At 45.1% G+C, this 21,689-nt stretch overlaps 1 protein-coding gene across 1 annotated transcript in view; it reads left to right on the plus strand.

The window, feature by feature from the left end:
- Nucleotides 1-5,703: 5,703 nt before the first annotated feature.
- LOC142785338 (uncharacterized) overlaps nt 5,704-21,689 on the plus strand; it is a 106,645-nt gene continuing 90,659 nt past the window's right edge. The window contains exons 1-3 of the mRNA XM_075883819.1: nt 5,704-6,600; nt 7,794-7,934; nt 12,946-13,098. Coding sequence (XP_075739934.1) covers nt 6,526-6,600; nt 7,794-7,934; nt 12,946-13,098 — 369 coding nt within the window. The 5' untranslated portion in view covers nt 5,704-6,525. The remainder of the gene's footprint in view (nt 6,601-7,793; nt 7,935-12,945; nt 13,099-21,689) is intronic.

Genomic DNA, 21,689 nt, shown 5'->3' on the forward strand with positions numbered 1-21,689 from the left:
AGCAACAATTACTTGTATCAGCGAGGATGTGTGCAAAGAGCTAAACTTCTATTGATGAGAGACTCCAGCATCATGGTCTAGCAAGTTGCATCAAGCATTCGAACTTTGGGTGACGTAAACATTCAGTTACAAATTGGGAACGTCATAAAGAAAGTTTATGCACATGTGCTGCGAGGCATGAGAACGTAATTATTTCTTGGCCTAGACAGCGCTTCATACTTTAATCTTTCTGTAAATCTGGAAAGCAAGTCAGTGACACAAGCACGTGAGAATATGAATCTTCCGCATCACAATGAAAATAAAAGCATTCAAGCCCCGCTAATGCGAACCCTGACTTCAGAAAACTCATCAGAGCATGAGTCTGTGGCACTCGACCCTCTTTTAAGCAAGTATGACGAGATATTTTCGAAATCTCAAACAGATATTGGGTGCATCACTACTGAGAAACGTAGTACCGCACTTACCAATGCTGTCCCTATTCGTCGAGCACCATACCGATGTTCACAGGCAGACAAAGTGGAGGTGAACGCCCCGCCGCGGTGGTCTAGTGGTTAAATACTCAGCTACAGACCTGCAGGTCGCGGGTTCGAATCCCGCCTGCGGCGGCTGCATTTGCGATGAAGGCGGAAACGTTGTAGGCCCGTGTGCTCAGATTTGGGTGCACTTTAAAGAACCACAGGTGGTCGAAATTTCCCGAGCTCTCCACTACGGCGTCTCTCATAATCGTGTGGTGGTTCTGGGACTTTAAACCCCTCATATCAAAGTGGAGGTCAACAAACAAGTTAACGCTCTCCTCAAGCAAGGTGTTGTGAGGCCTCCATTATCGCCCCACGCCGCACCTGTTATTTTAGCAGAAAAGAAAGGTGAAGGACGCACTCGTCTATGTATTGACTACCGAAAACTCAATGCCATAACGGTACCCTAACCAATTCCACGTATAGATGATATTCTTGACCACTTGGGAAAGTTATTCACTGTTGTAACAGATCACTCTGCACTCCAGTGACTGAAGAATGTTAAAGATCCTCAAGGTCGTCTCTTCCGGTGGTCTTTGAAACTGTCAATGTATGATGGGAACATCAAACATCAAAAGGGTGCAAGTAATGTCGAAGCAGATGCGCTCTCCAGAGCCCCATTAGTTAATCTTCTATCACACGACGACCTTCAGCGATGCAACAATGAGCGTCCAAAAGGAACGCACTCATTGGAAAATAACATCATCATCGTTAAAAGAAAAGGACTACGAAAAATATACATGCCCCATGAACTACGCCCAACCATTCTGAAGAATGCACATTAACATTTTGGGCATGTCGGAGTGAAGAAAACGCTATCACTCCTGTCTCCACAATATTATTGACCGCATATGGTAACCGATGTTTCCACTTACATTCGGCATTGTGATACATGCCAGAGGTGCAAGAAGACGAAAACAAAAAAGTTTGGGACGCTTGAATCACTGCCTCTAGCTGAAGAACCCTTCAACCTCTTTGCAATAGAAACATTGAAGGATTTTCTGGATATGGCTCGTCAAAAGGTTTATACACTAGGTTATTGATCATGCGACTCGCTACGTATGGGCGTTTGCTCATAAAAGTGAGAACAGCGACGCCTACATTTCATGCTTAAAAACATCTTTTTCTTCTGGAAAAACACGGAAGCTCCTTTCAGATCGTGAAACAGGATTTACCACAGGAAAATACAAGCAGTTTTTAAAACATATTCGTATACACCAACTATTCACCTCATCCCATCATACACAATGCAACGGCATGAACGAGCGGACAAACCAGACTATAGTAACGAGGCATAAATGTAAGATCAATGACGAACCACAGAAGTCTTGGACTAAGCTGTTCCGGAGGTAATTGACGAATACAACAGAACATCCCATGAAGTGACCGGCTACGCACCTTCTTTCCTGATGTATGGAATTCCATCTTATCCTACTGTACTGGAACAACGAGAAGAAACTGTCGAAGAAGCGCGAAAAACTGAAGTTACCAATTCTATCACCTACCACAATAATAACAAAGTCATTTATGATAGAAAATTTCTTCTGATTGAGTTCCAAGTCGGTGACTTTGTCCTTTACGAGAGACCATGGCATCCCAACAACGGCAAACTGAGTTCCGTCATGGAAGGACCCTACAAGATTCTACGCAACGTCTCAACAGTGAACTATGAGATCAACCACTCCGTGCTACTCTTTCGTAGAAACTCTGACATTGTGCATGTTAGCAAACTGCGGCGTTATTTTGAATTTTCTGAACTGAGACCTTCTCGAAGGGAGGGGGAAGTGTGACGCATTACCAAGGTGATTCTAGGGGAAGCCGACGAAGGGGAAGTGCGCGTGCATTAGAATAAACGCATGGCGTCTGGACCACGACGTGTCTCCATTTTGTAGCGTCACACACACACACACACACACACACACACACACACACACACACACATATATATATATATATATATATATATATATATATATATATATATATATATATATATATATATATATATATATATATATATATATATATATATATATATATATATATATATATATATATATATATATATATATATATATATATATATATAGTGGGCTAATAATTCAATGGGCCAGTTAGTCTTCGTGAAGGTATGGAATATGTCACAACGGGAGCGTTGTCAACAAGGATAAATATATTTATTTCCCAACAGTTTCGGAAGGGGTCCTCCCTTCATGAGGAGATAACTCATCCCCTGATGAAGGGAGGACTCCTCCCGAAACTGTTGGGAAATAAATATATTTATCCTTGTTCACAACGCTCCCGTTGTGCCATATATATATATATATATATATATATATATATATATATATATATATATATATATATATATATATATATATATATATATATATATATATATATATATATATATACGATACTGCCCACGGCAAGTTACCTTTTCACCCACTTTTGTTTCTTCTCATTTACATCCGCTCACAAACCCATGTCCCTGGTGCTGAAAGTAGCAGCACATTTCACAATATTTCAAACGCTGATGACGTTAGTATTATCGATTACCTCAGCTTTGAATTCATCGCATTTGAAGAACATTCTACAAACAGTTCCATAGTTGTAGATGCGTTGTGGAAAAAATACACGGACATTGTGTTTTCCAGTCTTCAAAATTATGTACCAGTGAAGACGAGAAAGGCAAAGAAAACAAATGCGTGGATAACAAGTGATATAATCCACGCTAAACGAAAAGTAAAAAGGCTACGTGAAACCTTGAAGCTAAAGCCAACGTACGCGAACAAACACGCCCTTAACGCATCTATAAAAGATATGAAATAAAAAATCAAGGCAGCTAAGAATAACTATTTTTCTAAGACTCTTCCTTACTTCTTGAAAAGCTCACCTCAGAAGTTTTAGGGTTATCTGAACCCAAAACGCTATAAAAGCCCCGCCACTGACAGTAAGGATAACAGAAACGCTGCTAATTCTTTTAACTGTTATTTTCAGTCAGTATTCAACATCGACAATGGAAAACAACCGAATATAGTCCCATATGACCGAAATCCAATCAAGCCACTCGAAATCAGATTCAGGTCTGTGAAACCTTTTGTTGAACATTGACACAAAGAAAGCGATTGGACCTGATAACATACCCAATATGTTTCAGAACAGATATGCACAAAGGAACAGTAAATACCTGTGTCACATCTTCAAAAAATCATTAACGACGTTCTCACTTCCTGCAGAGTGGAATATTGCTAAAATCATTCCCATTCACAAATGTGGTAGCACGTCACAGGTGTCTAATTTCAGGCCCGATTCCTTAACCTAGAACGTGTGCAAACATCTTGAACACGCAGCACTTAAACATATTAACACGTACCTTGAACACGAATCTCTTATTTCGCCCTATGAACATGGTCTCCGTCGTGGTCTCTCAACAGTCACACAACTATTAGAACTAACGCATGACGTATCACAAAGTGTATATTATAGAAAACAAACAGACGTAACTTTATTGGACTACTCAAAGGCTTTTGATTGAGTTCCGCACAAGAAACTAATCAGGAAGCTTCAGTGTACAATAGGTGAAGGCCCTATTGTTAATTAGATATAAATTTATCTCACCGACCGCTTACAATTCGTGCATATTTATAATGAAAATTCCCCTTTAGCATCTGTTACGTCGGGAGTGCGCCAGGGCAGTGTATTGGGTCCTGTCTTCTTTCTGCTGTATAATAACGACTTGCCTTCCAGATTGAATGTTAACATCCGGCTATTCGCTGATGATTGTATCTTGTACCGTGAAATTAATTTCGTTGAGGATCACCATGTTCTGAATAATGCACTCGTGTCTGTCTTTTGTTGGTGGGAGGAGTGGCAAATGACTCTCAATGCTAAGAAATCTGCTACGCTTACTGTAGCTAGAAAGAAAGCAATATCTGATTTCACGTACACTATTAATGACACACCTCTCACTCGCGTATTTTAACTTAAATATTTAGGTGTCAATTTAACGCACGATCTTTAATGGGAAACCCATGTCAACAATATAACCTCAAGTGCACTAAAGCGGCTTTTCTTTTTGAGTAGACGCCTTCATCTGGCACCCCCAAATACAGAGCTGCAAGCATTCAAGATGCTTGTCAGACCAATGTTAGAATACGCCAATATTGTTTGGTTTCCGTGCGCAAAGGAACTAATTGAAAGAATCGAAGGGGTGCAGAGGAAGGCAGTAAGGTTCATTTATAATAAATATAGGCAAACGGATTCTCCTACAGAATTATTACATAAAGCTGGTCTGTCAACACTACGAAGTCGGGCGAAAATAGCAAGACTAAAGTTTTTCTTTCAGTTAATTCATGGAGACATAAACATCGACGCGTCAAACTAATCTCTTTCAGTCTATCTAGGTTAACACGTTACCGGCACTCTCAAGCACTTAATGAATACACTTTTCATTCAAACTGCTTTAAATATTCATATTTCCCGCAAACGATAAGAAGTTAGAGCCAACTTATCTCTTCTGTTACGAACACTTCATCTTTGAATGTGTTCTTAGATATGGTAGAAGCAAAGGTACACGCTGAGGAGTTTTTCAGAAAATAGTTGTTCTTTTTTTTTCCTGTTGTAATTTGTATGCAGGCTCTGTATATTGATAACGTAATTGCATTATTGTAATTTTTGTTTTATAGTTGTTGTAATTCATAGTTTTGCAGAGATTTGTACCCTCACCTTGCTCATTGCTACTACTACTTCTCATGTATCAATTGCGTATTGTTTTGCATGCTAGAAATGATTGCTTCGTGTTTTTTTCTGTATCATATGTATGCCCTCCCTGCAATGATCTTTTTGTGAGATCGGCAATATTGTTAAATAATAATAAATAATGCATAACAATAGGCCTAATAACTTCCGCTATACCTTCCTTGGCATTACTGTCTGTTATATCTCATTAATACTGTGTAAAACACAAAAACGAGCCTTTAAGTATACACTTGTTTCCATTATATATATATATATATATATATATATATATATATATATATATATATATATATATATATATATATATATATATATATATATATATATATATATATATAAAGGCAGGCATGGCGGTTGAGTGGCCGTAGCGTTGCAAGTAGTCAAGTAGGTCCTCCGTGAGCGGTCACAACGTGGTTTATTTCGAAGTTTTGGCCTAGAGTCTGGCCTTCATCAGGATTGGTTGTGGTAGTGGTTAGAAGAAAAAAAAAAGCACCAAATTTCTGCAACCCGGTCGGGAGCATGGCGCAGTGCCTGTCATCAGGATTAAGGACACAGTTTTTCGGTGCTCAGCTTTAAACAATCTTGAATTATAGGGTGAGAGAGAGAGAAAGAGTAAAAAAGCAAAAAAAAGACAAAAGAAAAAAAAAAGAAAAGAAAAAAAGAAAAAAAATGAGAATATGAGGTGGACTCCCCCGGGCTCCCCCTTTCACTCTTCCTTCTCCTTCCCCCTCCATCTCTTCTTTTTCTCGCTTTTCAAGCGAAAAAAAGAAGAACTCTTCAACATATGTCTCTGCGTGCAACATTTGTTCATATATTTAGCGTCATTTCATGACGTGTTGCTCAATAAAAAAATTGCAACACAGTCACCTTCCCTCCGCATTCTTCGAATAACGTCGGTTCCCAGGTACGTGGGATCTGCCGAATTTTTTCACCATGTGACGTTGAGCTGCGTGCAGTCAGGAAAAGTAAATACTCGCGTTTCGATGCGGGGCACATACACACTCGATGATATTCGCATTCTGCCGTTCCTCCGAACGAATGCGCTCCCCCTCCACGCAAATGTAACTTCCGGTAGGAGCTATCCCCATCAACAGTTGTCTCCTTGCGCGGGAGAAGAAGAAGAAATTAAAGCGCTTGGTCGGCGGGTCTTCACCACCGATGGGCCGGCGGTGGTCGGGTGTACCCGGGATCTGAGTAGCGGCAGCGCGGTTGGCGGGCCCGTCGACCGCTGCAAGCCTTCGTCGCTGCCATGGCGGAGGCCGAAAACGGTACCAGCATGGCGTACAACGGCAGCGGAGGATTCGCCAAGGATGCCAGCAGCCTCGTGAGTTTCACGGTCGACGCTCTAGTTTTAATTGTACTTCAGAACAAGCACCCTGCGCTCGATTTCGCCAACAGTACATGTCAGATCAGACACCTAGAAGAGGCCGTTATTGGTTAACGCAGCAAGGGCGTATATCAGCACTGTGACCACGGCGAATTTCACACCACGTTACTGTAGACCTTTTAATATGCTGTACTTGTTTGCAATGGTATATTTCATCGCATGACTGACAACCCCATACAGAGATTTCATCAAGTGCTATAAATGCTATGAACTACGCGTGAAATTGTGTTTTTGGACTGTAATGTCAGCCTAAGTAAAGCGCATTATAACGGTACTTCAAAAACGAAAATAACACAGCTGCAAGCCGGCAACTAATTTTATTTAGGGGGATGCTGACACAAAAGTTCTGGCCTCGCGTTTGTTTTCCTTGCAGTGTGTACCTGGGTGCATGTTAGCCATAGTGCAGTGCTTTGTTTGGGTCAGCACACAAAAGCTAATATTTACAGGCTCGATATCTCTCATGAGTGTCAGTTTCGGTTTCAAAAACGAAAAGTCACCGAGTGCAACTATTATCACCTAGGGGGTGCGACGCTCAACCATGTCAGCACAGAGAACTGTGAGGCCCTTTCACGCGATTGACACCAGGAAGCTTTTTTTAAACAATAAACAGGGCATCAAACTCACCAAACACAAAACTGTGGCGCCGCAACCACGGATTCGCGAGCAGCCGCCTAGTATTAGTCTGCTGGAGCGTGCACGAACAATGAAAAATGGCAGCTATGACGTTGTCATAACTTGATGCAGCGTGGTCACGTCAGAGAAGTAGGGGTTCTCAGGGGTCTCCTGTGAGGGTTTCAATAGCGCGAAGCAGTCCGTCGTTCACGCCAACTTAACAAATACTTTAAAATACCTTCCAAGCCATATTCGCTCCTGGTATTTGGCAGACGATATGCGCATGTTCGCCGGAATCGGTTCCGCAGGCTCTTTCTTTCCCAAATATTTGTGTCAGTACCCTTTTAAGGCAGATCAACAGATCAACATATGTCCAAATGCTGAGCAGGTACCCGGTCGCTATCGCCTTCACTCAGCGTGAAGTACCGAGTGAGAGGGACCACGATGTGTACCTGGGACCTTCTTGGCATCTTTTATGAGCTGGTGAGCTGCATTTTTTTCATGGTCTCTTATGGCAGGTATCCGACGGCATGCTAAACTCAGTGTGCGTGATCCAGCTGAAGGAGAACGACTACCTGCTGCCGACAGCAGTGCTGTGCGATTACAGCCCTCTCATGCGGGACACCATGAGCGGCCAGAGGGGGGACACCATCCCCAGGGTGAGCGAGCCACCTAGAACGACTCGGCAAATGTCTTGCCTTATTAAAAGAGGGTTCGTTTATTAAAATTAAAAGCGCATGAGATGCCGCTTTGTACACTATAGAGTGCACTGCGTCGAAAATGAGAAAGTAAATAATATTTGCGCTGACTAGTTGTTTGATTACAATACGTTGTTTCGCAGTGCGAGGGCAAGTTATGTCCATAGAGGACCAATGCATAATGTAAAGTGCGTGTTATCAACGACTATGAGTAAGTGCAGCATGGCTGTATAAAGGCTTTAAAAGTTACACAATCAAATGAGCAGTATACATACAGACTGATAAGATCACGCTGGTCGCAAATTATGCAACATGATTAAAAAAAACATCGACTCAAGCAAGAAAAAAATCGCCCCTTTGTTACTCTAATAAATGCGCGGAGATTCATGAGACAATTGAGAACAACGTATACTTTATGCTGTGAGAGCACACATCAGTACAAATTCTTGCTTGACAATGTAGTCTAGAGCTATTTCCAACAGATAGGCTCCCCAGGAAGTCACGGGAGCCTTTGGTGGTGTTGCCATGGCAACACCACCAGAGGAATTGTCTGCAAAGAAATGAAACTCAGAACTGGCAACTGTCATAAAAAAGAACTTAAACAAAGAACTCTTCGCCAAGTCTGACATGGTGCAACTCAAGCGGAATTTCAAAGCAAAGCAATTTTACGAGCGACTATTTGTTCATTTGCTCGCTCAGCAAAATAGCAGCTTATAGCGGGACGGTGGCTTGATAAACAGAAGGTATAATTAAAATGTAGTTGCTGTTGCTTTGTTTCTAAGTTCAATAAAGATTAACAATCATCTGGATGATTCCGAAGCAAAGGTATCCGCAGCGCCGTCGCGTGTTCTTCTAAGCTCAGCATTATGCCACTGAACTCCAATACCAGGTTAAGAAAACGGAGAGAAACAAAAAAAACGTGGCTGATCCATCTAAGTAGGAGTCGTTATAACACGAAGGTTAAACGTGTCTTTACAGAGGTAGTTGAACGTTTACTGTGCAATGTTTCAGACATGATCACAACTTTAAAAGCCACGTTCAGAACGGCAAGCAGCTTGAAACTTCCAGCATACACTTCAAGCAGAAAGCACGCACGAAATAAATTACACAGAACGAGTACTGGCTAGCCGCTGTCACAGTTCTACGCTTGAAGCGCCCTGTTTAAACAGAAAGAACGATGCACGAAACGAACGTGCAAGTATCCACGGGACAAGCACGAACAACTGTCACAATTCTATCTGCGTCATGTTTCAGCAGTGTGCTCCTTCTGTAAACGCGGCCGCGGCAGCGTGCTACCTTCTTCCTCTCCCGAAGTAAGAGTCTGATAAGCGTGCGCACATAAGATACCACGCTCCGTGGAGGTAATGACCTTTAGAGTTCGCTTAACACGAGCACATCATGCCATCTCGGCACTGATAACTAAAACGCGCTGAATTTTTGAAGCTCCGAGGACTACCAAGATATGTATTGAGTGTATAAATAAACGACTTGCCGTTAGCATTCTTGACAGCGCATGCTTTTTAGCGTAGTGGTTCGCGCCACGATATATGCTTGCCTTCTGGTTTTTTCTCTGCGATTTCTTAGCATATATTTTTCAACGTCAGGTGAAAGCACGTCAGCAGAGACGTGGTGGACCCCGGCATAAAACACTTCATGTTAAAATTCGGGCATATTGCACTACGTCACACAAACCTTGGCACAGCGATGCACGAACCCATTGATGCTCGTACAGCTCATCGACTGGCACGACGAAATTCGAGAAGCGCGGCTTCCGCCGCGAAAGTACGCAGTTTCCTAGGCCACCTTATGACTCTTGGGAAACAATCGACAACAGCCAAGCCGTGCACTAAAGAGCTATGGTTGCATGCTATGTCTTCATTGGTTGACGTGAGTTAGCTACTGTGAATGTGCGGTTAAGCCAGGCAGTGCGATATTTTGGCAGTGGACGATGCGACGCTTGCATCCTGTTTTTTCGAAGACGATAATCTTTTTTGCGGACCTTCGACGCAAACATTTTGGTATGTCTGTCTGTCTCTGTACGTTTGTTTGTTTTCCGCCCTTACTGATGCCCCAAACATCCAACCCAATCCGCAGAGCCCTGCAATATTGCTCACGATTTAGCGTTTATACTTCAGCAATTGTCAATTAAAAATGAATAATCGCACATATCTGAGGCACCATAACAACACGTCAATATTCTGTATGTGGGTGTCTTTTTACTAGAAAAGGCATACATAAGCAATTCTAAGGAGAGTAGCGCTTATCACGCTGCGCTGACGATGCAACGCTTGCACGAAAAGACACGCGTTTCCAACGCTTTGCTAAGACGACACAATGGTGGCACCTACCCATTGCCTTGCGTTCTACACCTTATCGCCTCCGAGACGGGCACGCACGCCGCCCGCTTCGTTTTCCAAGGTAACTGCCAGATAGCGCTCATGTCTCACGTGTGACGTCACTTGATGCGCTCGTTCACCTCCGCTGCACGCTCGAGGCACTCTAATGCAGAGCCTCCGGAATACCATTCACCAATTTTCATGCCAAAAACATCATAAAAACGTTTCGTTCACTCTCTCCAGACGCAAGACTATCGTCTTTCGACGACATTTGCAGTGTAACACGGCCCAGCGTTGTAGTATTTACTGCCTTGAGTAGTAGAGTACGAAGTACTCTAAATCCTTAGTCACTCTTTTTAAACACACATGCAGATACGCGGCCATTTATTTTCTCTGTATATCTACTTCTTTTCCTCTCTGTCGTTGTTTTTCTGTCTCTCTCTCCTTTTTCTCGCCGAGTCTATTTATGTCCTTTTCTATCTTCTCATTCCTTCTGTTCTAGGGTTTGCACTTCCCTCTTCCTCTTTTTCCTCCTCACGCTCACTTATCTTTCCCAACCCACACCATGCATGGCTACGCTATGCTCTGCCAGCAAGGCTAGATTAACAAGGGGTTAAGATGCTCGTCTTCAGACACAGGGTACGCGTGTTCGAAGTTAACTTCGCGATGAACTTTTTTAGGCGGAATATTTTGCTTTATATCCTTCTTTTTGTCCCACTGTTTCTCTCTTTCTTTCATTTTCGGTAGTCGTTCTTTCACCTATTGGAGTTGTTGCAAGCCACATCATGGCGTTGGGTATAGCGAAACCTGTCTAAATTCTGTGGTGATCTTAGGCTATGGTGACAATTTTTTTCGCCCAGTGAGTGAAACAACTTTATTGGGTATACAGCGGACGCGAGTTAATTCAGCGTTTCCTGGCTAGGCCCATTCGAGGATGGTCTGGTTGAACCTGACTGCCCTCGCGCGGGCCCTATAGAGGTCACACATATTACACTAAGAAGCTAGACAGTTTCGCGGTTGAAACGCATCTTTGTTGAACTATATAAGAGATGAGTAGCAGGAGTGCCTCTCTAATCATGGCAATCGATGCAGCGCGTTGGCTGCGTCGTCCCTGTCAACCAAGCCAATGGAAAATGCGGCATCTTCCGTTGTCGAACGCTGAACGCGTAGTGAGGGCGTCATCGAATGAAGTATGGTAAGAAACTGTGATCATTACGTGATAGACAAATATTCTGGAGACTTTTTTCTATTGGGCAAAAGTACAAGCGAAGCCTTTTATAGGCGAAGCTCCTTATAGCGGCACCCGTTTGTCTTTCGTAGTCGTAGTAGCAGTCGTAGTGTGTAGCTAGTCTTAGACTTGGACCTCCAAGGTGGTGCCGGTGGAAGTTTTCTTCTTTGCGTTGTTGAACAACAAAAAGTTTGCAGCGTGCGCGTTAACTAAAAGCCGAATTCTCCTGTCTCTCATTCCCCCTTAGCAGTCATTGGCATGTACATTGAGCACTATTTGACAAAAAAGGGTTGCTATGTTATACTCGCTGGGCGTAACCTCGTTGGTTTTAGAAAAGTTTAGTGAGCGTTGGGCTGCAGTGCCATGAATACAGTGAACTAGTATATACCATGAACTCGAGGTGGTTAAAAGTGAGAAGTAGACCCGAAGCGCAAGCCGTAAGAAAGTGTGCGTGTGCCACCTCTCGTTTAGTCCTTGGAATGTCCGCTGGATGGAGGTGCTGATGGAAAAGATGCGAGATGGTGGTACTGGAGTGTTGAATAAGTTGACGAACGGACACCCAGGTAGATGCATGTACGGACGCACGTATGGCTGCACGGACGGACGGACGCATGGATGGACGCAGGGGCGGATGCATGGACGAACGCAGGGTCAGACACACAGAGTGACGTGTGGACGCACGACGGACGGGGGGATGGACGCACGGGCGGCCACACAGACGCACGCATGGACGGACAGAAGCAAGAACGAATGGACGGACGGACGCTTCGCCCCACTCTCCATCATTCACTCCGTGGATATGCTGCAATTTTTTTCTTACTTTTCCTCTTACTTTGTTTCTATCGCTTCGCACAAAGGTCCTTCCTGTTTGCCTCATTCATGCCTGTCATATATTTCATCCACCATTCCTTTCTTCTTTGATGCCTATAACTAAGGTTCTCAGTACTAAATTTTGAGGTAGAGCTAGTTGGTAATACATCTTCACCAATTAGCGCCGCTTGCACAAATAAATCCTCTGTTTGAAGACGGCACTTGTGCTTTGTTCTATTTCTTGTCCCCTGTTTCGTTCTGCTCCAAGTGTTGTGAATGAAGTCTCATTATTAACTTCAATTGACAACACGGTTGTAACATGGGCGAAAACCAGTAAACAGTCGATATTATTTCGAGCAACTTGTTCTCTAAGAGTTCTAGTTACCTTAGCAAGCACACTGTCACTGTATGCTATCACTTTCACTGTCTGTCATGATCTGCTACCCTTAAGCAAGCACCACTATACCGTGCTTAAGATAACTCTCTTGTGGTACACGTCGCACGTTGCCTAAATCCATGGTGTCCCTCGACGCCCAGTTAGTCGTCGATGTTGTGGACGTACGTGACCGCGGGAACCAACTTTGAACTCTGTCTGCAGATCTGCATGCGGGGCATTGACGACAAAACTTTTCAAGTTCTCATGGAGTACATGCGCACCGGCCACGCCGACATCAACGTGCAGAACGTCATCGATGTCTACCACGCCGCCAACAGCCTGCATATGGCAGCTCTCGAGACAGCCTGCTGGAACGTGAGAACCCTCTTTTTTTTCTCTCTCTCTTTTTCGTGCAAACGTATGACACCTGCCGTGTTACGGTCGGTACTCATCTTACAGTGAAAGCTGTTATGAGATCACAACAATTATCACGTGCACTGTCCGCCACCACCGTGTCCTTAACCACTTTCGCCCGAGATAAAAAAAAGAACACTTAAGACGCTTTCAGATTCAAACGCGCGTCCCCTGCGTGCCAGCCCACTACTCTAACACAGTGTCAGGCTGGTGCTTTGAAACTCCTTTGCAAATTGGCCTTAGGCAAACCTAATGTCGGGAAAGAAACCTCGTCAATATAAGTAATAAAGCGTTTTATAACAGCAAAAGAACAACCAGGCGTCTAATATTTCAAATTACAGCTGCAGACAAAACGATTAATTTCTCCCTATTCCCCGCAGGGGCGCCTTTGAAAGCAGGCGTTTGGTGTGTAGCGACACCACGGACCCGAGCTAACGGGGGAGTTTCTACTCCCTCCCACGCCTAGCCATGCGTGGCTTTGTCGTGTCCGGGGAAAAGGGGATCCTGGGGGTTGAGCCGACGCTGGGTGATTGGACCGTTAAGGCCCCCCGGCAGAGGCAACACACCTCTTTGGCCCCGGCTTCCCGTAGACGGCACCCCTGGGCTGACCCACCCAGGGGAAATCGGCACTCGCCTTTACCTATCTCTCTCTCCCTACATCTCAGTCTTTATCTTTTACAATTTATCTGTCCTGTCTTCTACTCTCTTCAGTTTACTTTCAAATTTTCTGGTGGCAAGGGTTAACCTTGTGTAGTTACCCAACCTTGGGTAGTTATATCTGCTTGTAGTGGCGATGTATGACTGGCGCCTTCAAGTGTTCTACCTTGTAGCGTTCCCCTGTTGGGCTCGGTGGTGGGTGGTCACCATCGCCGCCGAACATGAAATGCACCACATGGCAAAATCTTTCCCCCCTCACAATGATCGGTCCCTGAAAAGGATAGATAGATATGTGGGGTTTAACGTCCCAAAACCACCATATGATTATGAGAGACGCCGTATTGGAGGGCTCCGGAAATTTCGACCACCTGGGGTTCTTTAACGTGCACCCAAATCTGAGTACACGGGCCTACAACATTTCCGCCTCTATCGGAAATGCAGCCGCCGCAGCTCCCTGAAAAGGAACGGCACCGATCAAAGCTCCAAACGAACCGGAAGCGATTGTGACCACTTCCCCTGCTTTTTAGTCATACACTCTCTGGCAGATAACGTCTCAGTTGCAGGACTGTCAGTTTTCCTGATAGCTAAAACCCTTGCTAACCTAATAGGCAAAAAGTACGACGCAAAGAAACGGTCATCCGGTGATCTTCTTGTTGAAGTAAGCCATAAACAGCATGCAAACACTCTCCTTAAACTGAAGCAGTTCGCCCACCTGGACGTGTCTATCACCCCCTATCGCAGCCTTAACACTGTTCAAGGCATCATTTCACAACGTGATCTGATGCGAGAAACTGAAGCTGACCTCCTTGAAGGCTTTCGAGAGCAAGGCGTAGTAGCCATCCGTCGGATAACCATCAGGCGAAACAATGAAGAAGTGGGGACGCCTCCTATATTACTAACATTCAACCGCTCTACCCTGCCAGAATCCGTGAAAGCTGCGTTTCTTCACTGCAAAGTCCGCCCCTACATACCCAACCCTAGAAAGTGCTACAAATGCTAGAAATATGGACATGGGTCGAACACCTGTCGCGGAAAACAAGCATGTGCAAAATGTGGTGATCTTGAGCACCCAACCAAGAGCTGTACTTCCACGCAAACAGAGTGCCCCAACTGTCACCGGCCGCACGCAGCGTACTCGCGGACGTGTGAAACTTTCAAAAAGGAATAGAAATCATCCAGTAAAAGTAACAGAAAACATCAAATTCTCTGAAGTCCGGAAGAAGGTGTCACTCTTCTCTGGAAGAACGTATGCTGACGCCGCGCGCCGGGGGGCCGGGCGGCGTCTAGTGACGGTGCGCACGCAATACAGCTTTGCTGATGCGTGCACATCTTTGCCCCCCACCAAGCAGCCACAAGCTGCGCCAACCTTTCACGTCCCGGAGGTCGAACTTCATCAGACCCCAGGGACCACACAGACAACTGAGACACCTGTCTCTTCTGACAAACCTCCATTAGCTTCTGAGGGTTCACCGGAGGCAATGGAAGTGACACCAGGATCCTCAGCGTCTAAGATGCTAACGGAATCCCCCCAAGTGAGGCGGGGCTCCATAGATCGCCTCAGAGGGAAAAGACACCCGCCAGTGGAGCCTCCTAATAAAGGCAGCGAAGTATGAGTAAGTCACGCTCTTTTCCTCATTCATAAAAATGGCTGCCGAAAATATCATCCAATGGAATTGCTGAAGCTTACATAAGAACTTAGACGACATCTATGAAATATTTTCACAACACTAACCAAACATACTTTGCTTACAGGAAACACACCAAAAACCTACACTCACTAGCCTTTTGAAAAGATATGTGGTATACCGAAATGACAGACAGGGCACTACCCATTCATCTGGTGGTGTCGCTATCGTGGTGCAAAAAGCAGTTCCGTCTCAAAGCCTCACTCTGGTTACTGACTTAAAAGCAGTGGCAATACGAACCCTAATTTTTGGACGAGTAACAACAGTGTGTTCACTATACATCCCTTCAGACTACCAACTCTCTACTAAAGAACTTGAAGCACTCATCGATCAGCTTCCGCATCCATTTCTGTTGGTCGGAGATTTTAACGCGCCCCACCCTTTATGGAGATGTAGAAGAACAGATTCTCGAGGCTTCCTAATTGAAAAGTTTCTGTTGTCCTCCGGCTCTGTATATTTAACAAAAAAGAGCCAACATACTTTAATGCAGCGCACAACTCACACACAGCAATAGATCTTGCTATCGGATCTCCTTCACTCTTGGCAACCACTGAGTGGGCTGTAATTCATAACCTCTATGGAAGTGATCATTTTCCTGTTTGTCTAAAATACAAAGGAAATACGAGTACAATGACTGTGAATGTAACCAGGTTCCGAGAACAGGGTTCGAACTGGACGAAATTGTGAAAACTCTCAAAACAATCGCGCTCATCAATTGAAACCCTAGGCATCGATGAATCTGAAGCGTTGGTCACACAGCACATTATACAGGCCGCAGAGCAATCCATCCCACATACATCTAACAATACACGGAACAAAAGACGACCTTGGTGGAAGTATGGGTGCAAAAATGCTCGTGACAATCAAAACAAAGCATGGTCAAAATTCCGCAGGTATCCTACAGTCGAAAACTTGGTGAATTCTAAGCGTGCAAAAGCAAACGATAGACGTGTCCGACGAGAATCTAAACGACAGAGCTGGCAATCCTTCCTCTCATCGGTGAACTCTTACACTGACACGCAGAAGGTGTATAACAGAGTAGGAGCACTCCAAGGGCACAGCACTCATCCGATGCCCCTTGTTAGTACTGCTGGTGATACACTGGAACACCAGGCGAATGCCTTAGGCCAATACTTCGAGTATAGTTTCAGCTCTGCACATTATACAGACTCCTTTAGGCGATAAAAACTTGCCGAGGAACGTAAACCTATTCGTGATGGCAGGCCATCGGCAGGAGGGTACAATGCCCCCTTTAGTATAGGTCAACTAAAGGCAGCACTGGAAAAGTGCGGCAGCTCAGCAGCAGGCTCGGAAAGAATTACTTACGGCATGCTGAAACACCTACACGAAGAAACGCTTGACGTCATCCTCATTCTTTTCAACAATGTATGGTCCTCTGGGCGTCTGCCCATGACCTTGAAAAAGGCAGTTATCATACCCATCCTTAAACAAGAAAAAGAAGCCACACTTGCTGCTGGTTATAGGCCTATAGCACTGACCAGCTGTTTGGGCAAGGTGTTCGAAAAAATGGTGAATCGCCGTCTTATGTATTACATTGAATACAATGGCCTCCTTGATCCCCATCAAGCTGGATTCAGGTTTGGCTGGTCGACAACTGACCAACTGGTAGCATTTGAATCCTAAGTCAGAGATGCCTTCATTCATAAACAACACTGCCTATCTGTATTTTTTGACTTGGAAAAGGCTTACGACACGACATGGCGTTATGGCATTCTCCGTGACCTGCGATCTTTTGGAGTGTCAGGAAATATGCTGAATACTATTCAAAGCTACCTTTCTGACCGTACATTTGTGGTTCGTGTTGGTAATGCCTTATCGAAGTGGTTTACGCATGAAAATGGCGTCCCTCAGGGCGGTGTTCTTAGCTGCACACTATTCTTCGTAAAAATGAACTCCATAAGCACCATACTGCCTAAAACAATCTCCTACTCTGTATATGTAGATGACATTCAGATCAGCTTCAAATCATGCAACCTAGCCACATGTGAATGTCAAATTCAGTTGGCAGTAAACAAGCTGTCAAGCTGAGCAGACAAAAATGGGTTTAAGCTTAACTGTGACAAGACTGTTTGCGTACTCTTCTCAAAACTGCGTGGCATAAGGCCACCCCCAACATTTCAATTAACGGACAAACCATAACTACCAAAAAAGATCACAAACTTTTAGGTGTTGTGATTGATGAAAAGCTCAGCTCTGTTACACATATCAAACAGCTACGACTTAAATGCTTGAAAGCCTTAAACCTGCTGAAGATTCTCTCGCATCAGTCATGGGGCACAGACCGTGACTGTCTACTGAACCTTTTCAACAGTGTAGTGCTATGACGTATCAATTACGGCTCGGTAGTTTACGAGTCAGCTTCAAGATCTGCATTGAAGATGCTTGACCCAGTGCACCACCTTGGGCTTCGGCTGGCCAGCGGTGCTTTCCGAACCAGCCCGACAGCCAGCCTGTATGTTGAGACAGACCGGTGGTCACTAGAACGGCGACGTCAGTTTACAAGTGTCACGTATGCCACCAAGGTGCTTTCCCATGTCGACCACCCAGCTCGCGCGCTATTGCAGGATACATCGAACGCCCTCCTGTTTTTGAGGCGACCATCAGCTACGCCACCGTATTCCCTCAGAGTGGCCTCACACCTTGGAAATATGCACATACCGGTCTCCAATCTTCAACTAACCTCTCACAAGGACACTGTTGTGCCATGGAAAATGCAGGCTATCGATTGTGATTTGTCATTCCTAGAGGTAGGAAAAAATAGCCACCCAGTCGCAATCGATCAATACTTCAAGTACCTGCAGACCAAATACAGGTGTGCTGAATATTATACTGATGCCTCCAAGTCCTCTGCAGTCGCATGTGCGGCATATGGTCCCGCTTTCTCTGAATCTAAAACAATGAACGAACATACCAGTATATTCACTGCAGAATGCTATGGCATACTTTTAGCTGTAACGCACATTTTAAAGGAGAAAGAATCAGCCTCAATCATATACACAGATTCTCTCAGGGCTGTGACTGCACTGTCCTCCACTAAGATACTCAAAAACCCAGTTACTAATACACTTCGAAAATGCATCATGTCATCCCGCAAATCTGAGCTCAAAATCACGCTATGCTGGATTCTGGGACACTGCAACATTGCTGGCAATGAGATAGCAAACAAACTTGTGAAGTCAGCAGCACTCCGCCCATCAGTTGACGTAGACACCATCCCGTATGAGGACCTGAGGCCAGTCATCGCATCCCGAATGCGTAGACAATGGCAAGAAGAATGAAACGCAGCAAATGCAAACAAACTGCACTTAGTAAAGCCAAGAATACGAAGATATGTGACTGAAAAACGTAACAGGCACCAAGAGGTTGCACTGTGCAGACTCAGGATTGGTCATACACATGCAACACACTCGCACCTTTTAAACAACTCTCCAGCACCACATTGTGCGAAATGTGGTGATGAGCTGTCTGTCGTTCACGTTCTATTTACCTGTCCGTACCTCAAACCAGAGAGACTCTGTCGCTTTCCAAAGCTGTAAAATGTCACATTCCGCCTCATCCACAATTTTTTCTTGGAGACGATCCCTTGTTTCCCCCAAAAGTAGTGTTGAAGTTTTTAGCTAGTGTAGGCTTGCTACATTCCATAACATATTCTCACTAATCTCAGCCTCCTCTCAAACCTGAGGGAATTGCTGAGATTTTTTATTATATGTCATGCAGCACGCACTCCTTGTCTTGACAAGGACTAACACGACACGGCATGACTTGACGACACGGCATGACTTGACGACACGGCATGACTTTGTAAAACCCATAAGCATACCCAGTTTTAAACCCATCACACATAGTCACTACACCTAAGTTTAAGTCCTATACACGACTCTACCCTCAGTAGACCCTTTATAATCAAATCGACCAAAAACCGTGTGTTTGGCGCTCTTTGGCCTGAGTTGCCCTTGCGCCACTGAAATCTACCATCATCATCATCATCATCATCATTTCTCCCTATTTGGCACACCTATTTTACCCCACTCTTTACCAACCACATTGCACCACCTGGGGGGTACCCCGGGCTGATCTTTTCCACTGCTTGTGGAACTGCCCAAAGCTCATGGCGGTAGACTCTATCCCTAACTCTTCCCTTTCCTCGTGGGAGGCCGCTCTTCGGGTCACTGGCTCGGACGACCGGTTGTGGCTGGTGCACCGGGCCTGCCTAGAGATGTCGGCTAGGGGGCTCCCGGACGTCTAGAGCCCAACCACATTTACTTTGATTTTTTTAAATAAAGTTGTGTCCTCTTCTTCCTCCTTTCGAATTACGTTGCGAATGTGTCGTCCAATGCTCCGACCCTATTACAAAAAGTTCAGGCATAATTATTTATCGTCCTCAGCCAGAGCACGGAAAAAATCATGGCATACGAGTGAATGATGAGTAGGGCGAACCGTCCGTGCATTCGTCCGTACGCCCGTCCATGCGACCGTCCGTCTGTCTCTCCGTGCGACCATTCATCCATCCGTAAGTCCGTTCATTCATTCGTATTTCTGTCTGTCTGTCTGTCTGTCTGTCTGTCTGTCTGTCTGTCCGTCCGTGCGTCCGTCTGTATGACCGTTTATTCATACGTCCGTCTGTATGCCCGTCTGATTGTCCGTCTATTTAACACTCCAAGTACCATAATCTTGCATCTTTTCATTGTATATTCGTCATATACAAGTACCGCCATCCAGCAGACATGCTAAGAACTAAACGACAGGTGGCTACTACTACAAACACGGGACGTACCACCGACAGCGTAAGGCGCTTCACCCCTAAAATTGCACAAGATCTTTTGCAAGTGCTTAGCGGATAGCATGCTTCTCCGAATAATGATGAAGAATGGCATGATGAATGCCTGCCAACTACACAAAATTTATGATGTTTATGGCGTAGTGCGTACCCTGAAAGTGTGCTTGTAGCAGTTGCTGAAAGACCATTTTAAAAAAATCTTGCAGCTTTCCCTGTGACTGTTCTGAACGTTCCACGCAGGCCTAGCGACGTTTCCTTGATGACTTTGGTATTAACTGCTGCTATGTTACAAGGAAGAGTCCCTGTGCGGACCTCTGCCAGTGATGCAAAATATCACGCACACGAAAAAAATTGCAGTTGTTGATCACGCGTTTACCTAAGAAGATTAGAAGCTAAAAGTCGTATTCTTTATCAGCTCAGCCAATCTAATTATGCTGCCCTGCAATCCTTCGAAAGCTGTTTGCAACTAACGTGGCTTTGAATTTGCATATCGGAGGCAGCTCTGCAGCTTATGCAGTGCCCTTACAATGGAACCACATTTTAAAAGCCAAGATGCGATGCGAGTACGTCACATTGTGGAGTTGCGTCAAATGACATCACTGTGAAATCATAGTGGCATTCCGAATTTCAGCGAACGCTTTCATGACATCATAAGTCGGCGTCACTTCGTGATAATTTTTTGCACCACTCACCCCCAGTGCCGCGGGACACCAGACGCCACTGACGCGAAACGCCGGGGGTCACATTTGGCGTTTGTTGGCGAGCCTAAGGCTTTCGTCTCTATAGAGTTTCATACAATATTACCTGAAGGGGAATCTGGCGCTAGTCTCTACGCGCGCTTTTAGATGCGGAGCATCTAATACTCGAGGCTTGTAGTGCGGCGCCGTCCGCAAGCTTCCTCCTCCTTCTTCCACCATCTGTGCATCCCATCCTCCTCTACACACCGCGCGCGCTTCACTCCTCCACCATCTGTGCACCCTTCCTCCTCTACACACCACGTGCGCTTCTCCTCTTCACGAACATTCGCTAGCTGTATAATGTAGCGCACATGCGCCGTCACGCTTCGAGAACATCGGCAGCTGACGCGCGCGCATGCGCCGTCACGCTTCGAGAACATCGGCAGCTGACGCGCGCGCATGCGCCGTTGCGCTTCTCCCCCTTCTCGAACATTCGACAGCTGACAGTGCATGCGCCATCGCGCTGTATATATACTCAAGGTCGGCGCTCGCTCGCTCAGTTGCCGCTCGTCGGTTGGTTTGTACGGCGCGTCGACATCCAAGGTCGCGGTGAAATGAATTCCAATGAATCCACAAACACAATGATCGATGTCCCTTCGACCAGCGCCGCCCTTTCGCATACGTGTGTACGTGTTCACTCATTTAACACCCCCTCCTACAACCACGTTAACCAAT

The sequence above is a fragment of the Rhipicephalus microplus genome, unplaced genomic scaffold, assembly GCF_043290135.1.
Source record: "Rhipicephalus microplus isolate Deutch F79 unplaced genomic scaffold, USDA_Rmic scaffold_21, whole genome shotgun sequence".
Taxonomy (NCBI): Eukaryota; Metazoa; Arthropoda; class Arachnida; order Ixodida; family Ixodidae; genus Rhipicephalus; species Rhipicephalus microplus.